The sequence below is a fragment of the Mytilus edulis genome, chromosome 13 (assembly GCF_963676685.1).
Source record: "Mytilus edulis chromosome 13, xbMytEdul2.2, whole genome shotgun sequence".
In the NCBI taxonomy this organism is placed as follows: domain Eukaryota; kingdom Metazoa; phylum Mollusca; class Bivalvia; order Mytilida; family Mytilidae; genus Mytilus; species Mytilus edulis.
The window spans coordinates 62,366,936-62,373,104 of record NC_092356.1 but is presented as its reverse complement, the minus strand read 5'-3'; the positions used below and the strand labels follow the sequence as shown (position 1 = coordinate 62,373,104).

The following is a 6,169-nucleotide window of genomic DNA, read 5'->3' as shown; positions in this document are numbered from 1 at the left end:
TTAAATATAAGTTTTCTTAATCTTCTATTATTTACCGTACAGCCCATGTATTATGGCATGTGTGTCTGTGTGTGAAGAAGCATGTGGCTGTGTTTTGGTATGTGGAGGTATAACGTAAAATAACAAAAATATCAAACTCCAAAGAAATTCTAAACGGAAAGTCGATAAGCAAATGGTAAAATCATAAGCTCAAACACAGCAAACGAATGGATAACAGCTGTAATATTCCTAACTTTGTACAGGCATTTTCTAATGCAGAATATGGTGGAATAAGCCTGACATTTAAGCTAGCTTGTGCGACACAAAATACCATTATATTGACAACGATGTGTGTACAAAATAAACAGGCATACTAGGTAAACATGTCAAAAATAGTGGAACACCAGTCAACATTGTGTTATAATCTTAATCACTATAAAAACAAACAAATATGTCAACAAAGAAAAATAAGAAGGCATAAAGACAAAGCACGCTAGGAAAAACGTAAGACAAGATTACAAAAATGTACCATAGCACAATAATATAATCACGATATTAAAAACCGAACCAAGTCAAATGGGTATAACAAAAATAGACTAAAAGGTAAAAGTGATAATTTACAAAGACACAGAAAAGAATAGTATAACACGTTATTAAGACGATAACCAACGTCAGTACCGAGAATTTAAACTTTAAGACCATGATGTATTTTTTGGGAAGTTCATACGGAATATTTATCAAAATGTTCATTGTATCTTCCGATGCACTTTTAAAACAAAAGGACGACACGTTCTTTGACATACCCCTGGTTCCTTTACTTTCTGCTCAGATATGATATGTGTAAGTTATTTTCTTTGTTTTTCAATTGAATTTTACATTGGATTTCACATGCTCGCTCATTATAGCACCTTTTCTCGATGCTTAATGCTCTAATGAGTTTAAACCAATAACATAGTTTATAATTATTGAGACAAAATTGGTGCATCCATTAATAAATCTCAGTGTTATCATTGGAATGTAATACATGCCCCCGTTATGTAAAAAGCTGTCTCATACCCAGCTTAAAATATTTCAAAACCAACTTTCCAAGGATATATCTGTTACAATTCGGTAAAATGAAAATAAGATTTTATATAATTAATATGTCTCAAGCGCTTTTCTTGATTGAAATTTCACTTAAAACTTTCAATTCCCAAAATATATATGTATGTATTTAGTAAGAATAAACTATAAAAACCAGTTGAAAAAGGCACAACATATCAATATATCTGAAAAGATACATGACCGACAATGTGTGAAAAGAAAAGCAAAATTCTACATTTGCCAATTTTTGTCAAGAGTCTTGAAGCCATGGTTTCTCAATATTTAAATGAAACTATCCACGGGGTTGTTCAATAGAATGTTCTGACTAATGCGATGGCTTCGGTGTGGAAAGTCTTGGGTTCGTTTTTTTTTAATTTGTATTTCCTGATACTCCGTTACTAACGCCGCATTAATAGATAAAAGCAAAGACTGTTTGTCGGAATCCGTCAATAACCATTCTATGTTTCCATACAAGGGTACTAAAAAGCAATTATCGTTACAATTCTTATGGGTTCTGATTTGAATTATTCGTGCCAATTCAAAAGATCTACTGATATTTTTATTTCGTTATTCAGTAATTTATCAGCCGCAGCATATTTTGTGTATATGTGATCATGTAATCTCTATTAATTAATGTTATTGTGAAATTTGGAATATAATTTCTCTCAGGCAGGAATTCATTTTGGTTTAAAAATTTTACTTTCTATAATTCAAGATAACCTATTTGTAGTATATCTATAGTCATGGATTGAATCTAGTTCAAATGCATTATCGATAAGAATCTATGTTAAACATTTACACATAAACACCTACATCGAAAGGTAAGAAATGCTTTCTTTAAAAGTATTGAAAATGACTTTTGTCTTTCTCGGTGCCAGAGGGTTAATTTTACCAAACATTACCCAGACACAGTCGAGTTCTGGAACTGTTCTGACTGACCAACATTATATAACAGCTATAGATATGATCAGAGAGGAACGAGCATACAGGATTCAACTTGAAAATACTGTGGTACAGCTGCGACAGGAACTCATGACATTAACAAACATATCCAAAAGTGAAAGCCGAGAACTCGCAAATTCTAAATCAGAGGTCATTTATCTCAACAGAACCATCGTTGCATTGAAAAACGAGGTTTATTTGGTAAAACAAAGTAATACCATCTTAGAGTCTAACAACAAAGGACTCAATACTGACTATGCTTATCTTCAAGAACAGTTGTGGAAATGCAGTAACGATACGAAGAAAACAACAGAAAAACTAAACAATTGGATTCAGTCAAATGCAGCAGCAAACATTCACGGTGTAACATCACTACAAAATGACATGAATATAATGAAATCAAAGATTAATTCACTAACATCAATTACTGATGCCAGGGGCCAGGACTTCCTTGCTTTGCTAAATGAAACATTGATAACAACACATAAGCTTGACACTGTAGATTTCAGGCTACAAAACTTAGGTTTTGAGTTCAAAAATTACACTTTCAGCCACAATTTTACTGACCAACAGATGAAACAACTCACAAAATCGTGTAAGTATGAATATACTTCAATTACAGATAGATATAAGGAGATGTATGAGTGTCAATGAGATAACTTTCCATCCAAGTAAAAATTTGTAAAAGGAAACTATTATAGGTCAAGTAACGGTCTTCAACATGGAGCCTTGGCTCACTCTTAACAGCAAGCTATAAAGGGCCCCACAAATTACTAGTGTAAAATCAATCAAACCGGAATTCCATCGCTCTTATCAAAAACAACCACTGAGAAACACTATGAACAACATCAACAAACGACAACTACTTATCATCAGATTTTCTCCTATAGTTGATGTGTTTCTCTCGGTTTAAGTTTTTAACCCGGATTTGTTTTCTCTCAATCGATTTATGACTTTTGAACAGCAGTATACTACTGGTGCTTTTATTTGCCAAGTAATTTATGTTTCTGTTTGTCCGTACGTTTACGTTTACGCAACTTCAAAACAATGACCGATTTTCAATGACAATTGTAAATAATAATAGCACATAATGGTTTACATTAAGGATGATATGTTTCCTATAAGCAAGTTTTTGTATTTTTTAAACGATTTCTCAACGGTAATGTCATATATTTAATTCAATGAGTAATATAACATTTGCATTTGTAGACACTGATGATGCAGGCAGTTATGACAGGGCTTTGGCACTTTGCAATTCACTAGTACCCAGTGATAAATATGTTAAAGCACTAAAACGATTATGCACTCCAAATAACAACTGTGCTCTAGAATGTAGAGGAAATGATAAAAAGTAAATATTTATTACATTTAAGAAATTTTAAATGTTTCACTTTTGCGGAGTAATGGCATTTACTGAAGCATATTTTGTACAAGGAGAAGAATATTTTTTTATCATGCAATCAGTCAACTACTGTAAACATATAACCGATACACCACTTACGTTTTGTTCTTTATTTGGACTTGTATTAAGTATATCACAAAGGTCTATTTAAACTGATAAAATCAATCGTTATAAACCAACAGAACGTGTGAAAAACGACTGTCATATTCCTGACTTGACAAAAATAATGAACTTAACTTGTTCTACAAAAATGTTCTATAGCTAGTTTCACCTTCTACGTGCATGGCAGTTGTTTTTGGTTGTGTTATATTGACAAAATTGGATAAGTAACCCAAACAGACCTAATAGGTTAAAGTGATAATCAATTTGTCATGACGTCAACATTTTTTTAATTGATAGTATATTGATAGAGATACCGATAAAAATGTAGTTGGTAGTACATTCCATATATAGTATAATCTTTCTCGATTAAGTTCAAATTAAGTAAATTACAAATACAAGGGAAATAAAACTCCTAATGGAAAAACTCTGCAAAAACCTCTTGCATCTCAATTGCACATCAGGACAATTTCAAACAGGATTTCCCTAAGTCCAAAGACGATAGCGGGATGTATTAATTTCCTGTCAAGTCGAAACTCATACCATTTAAACGATCATAATAGCACGAAGACAAATAAAGGGAAGAAAACTGTGAAGTAAATACAAAGGTATACGACTTCAGCACCCCGAAGATATAACTCAACTGTAGACACTGACTGTTTATTTACTATGTCTTGGTACTTTTTAAAGAAATTTTATACACAAAGGACACGACTTTCTTTGACAAAACCTTGACTCATTACTTTTTTGCTGAGACACTGATGAAGTTTTACAACGTCATAGTAATCCTAAAATGAGCATACATTAATATTAAAATATGATTTCAGATCAACATGTGTAGGAAGTGTAGCAATTGGAAAACCTATTGAAAGCTGGTCGTATGTGTATAGTAGTTGGTTCTGTTCTAAAACTCGCACAGAAGCAGATTGTGAGAATAGATATTGTTGCTGTACCAAAGAAACAGCGAAATAAAGTTTTTATACTTCGATATAGATTGGATGTTACAATGGTTTATTCAATATAAAATTAACTACTTTCTGTCTGTTTTTGTTAAATATTTTACTTCGTATCGATCTGATGAGTTAAGCCTTTCTCTACTGATGTTATGGTTTGTTTATTTGTTGTGCTGTCACACCACTGTTCGAGATTAAAAGAAGGTAGGCCGCTTACAAACATGTTAACCCCACTACTTTCGTTATGTGACTGTCCAAAGTAGGAAGCATATAGTTCAGTGGTTGTTGTGGTTCATGTCTGTCATATTTCGTTTTCGTAATTTTGTTTTGTTATTAAATATGACATTAGTTTTCTCAATTGAAACGTTTTATAAATTTCATGTCGGGCCTTTCCTAGCTGACTTTACGGTACGCATTTTCTCATTGTTGAAGGTCGTATAGTTGTCAATTAATGCTAACATCAACTTCATTTAATCTCAAGTGATACTTGTCTCATTAGCAATCATACCACATCTCCTTATTTCTTTTAAAGATGAAGAACTGGATCTTCCTTGAATATACTGGATACCCAAATTTCACAACTGTTACAAACAACTTTATACTACTAGGTATATGTCTAATCCCAGGTAAAGATTACCGTAGCCGTATTTGGCACAATGTTTGAGAATTTTGGATTCCCAACTCTCTTCAACTTTGTACTTGTTTGGCTTCATAACTTTTTTTTATCTGAGCGTCACTGATGAGTTGATAATGATAAACTTTAGTAATCATTCGTTGCCAAAGAGAGAGGGAAGAAACATTCAAACTCATATGTCGAAGCCACATTAGCAAAGCCATGGTAAAAACGACGAAAAGACAAACAATAATCTAGAATCACAACATAAACAATTTATGACATGAAACCCAACAAAAACTTGACTTCCTGACATGTAAGCAAATCCTGCTACACCTGTTGCACCAGTCATGTTGCACATATATAAGTATACATTTGATGATGTAAATTATTTATATGCCTAAATGTATTTCGACAGAGTTATTGTACTTACTTCTAATAAGATACCTTCAAAATATATTTTATAGTTTTATTACAACAATTATGATATTGGCAACACAGCCAAAACATTCGGAATATTCATAGCGGAAAGTCCCTTATCAAATGACAAAACCAAAGGCACAAACACATCAAACGAATGGAAACATTTGTTTTCTATTTTTCTTGTTACAGACAGTTCCTTATGTAGAAAGAGCATTCCAAATCAGAGCACTGCTTTCATAGTTGTATTTTTCATGTCGTCCTTTCCGTAAATTTTACTTTTTTACAGTGAATTCTGCATCTGTTGATATAATATACTGTGAATATTTTGTGAATTTTTAAATATATTTAGCTATATGTTGAAAAAAAACCCTAATATCTGTTCGTTAAAATACTTATTGTTTAGTCTCTTAGAAAAACTTGTAAGATGTCTGCTATGCCTGCTATGCTATGTTTGCAAAAAGAGGGACGAAAGATACCAAAGGGACAGTCAAACTCATAAATCTAAAACAAACTGACAACGCCATGGCTTAAAAAATGAAAAAGACAAACAGAAAAACAATAGTAAACATGACACAACATAGAAAACTAAAGAATAAATAGCACGAACCCCACCAAAAACTAGGGGTGATCTCAGGTGCTCCGGAAGGGTAAGGAGATCCTGCTCCACATGTGGCA

General features: G+C 32.6%; 1 protein-coding gene across 1 annotated transcript; it reads left to right on the top strand.

Moving 5' to 3' along the window:
* The first annotated feature begins 1,856 nt into the window (after positions 1-1,856).
* LOC139501528 (uncharacterized) lies at positions 1,857-4,543 on the top strand. Its single transcript, XM_071290641.1, has 3 exons — positions 1,857-2,599; positions 3,214-3,355; positions 4,333-4,543. Exons 1-3 carry the CDS (start codon positions 1,891-1,893, stop codon positions 4,475-4,477), a joined length of 996 nt encoding a protein of 331 aa, XP_071146742.1. The 5' UTR covers positions 1,857-1,890; the 3' UTR covers positions 4,478-4,543.
* Positions 4,544-6,169: the final 1,626 nt, after the last annotated feature.

Coding starts and splice junctions, on each gene's coding strand:
- LOC139501528 (XM_071290641.1), top strand. CDS start 1,891: ATGCTTTCTTTAAAAGTATTGAAAATGACTTTTGTCTTTCTCGGTGCC. Junction 2,600..3,213: donor GAAACAACTCACAAAATCGT/GTAAGTATGAAT, acceptor TTGCATTTGTAG/ACACTGATGATGCAGGCAGT. Junction 3,356..4,332: donor TGTAGAGGAAATGATAAAAA/GTAAATATTTAT, acceptor ATATGATTTCAG/ATCAACATGTGTAGGAAGTG.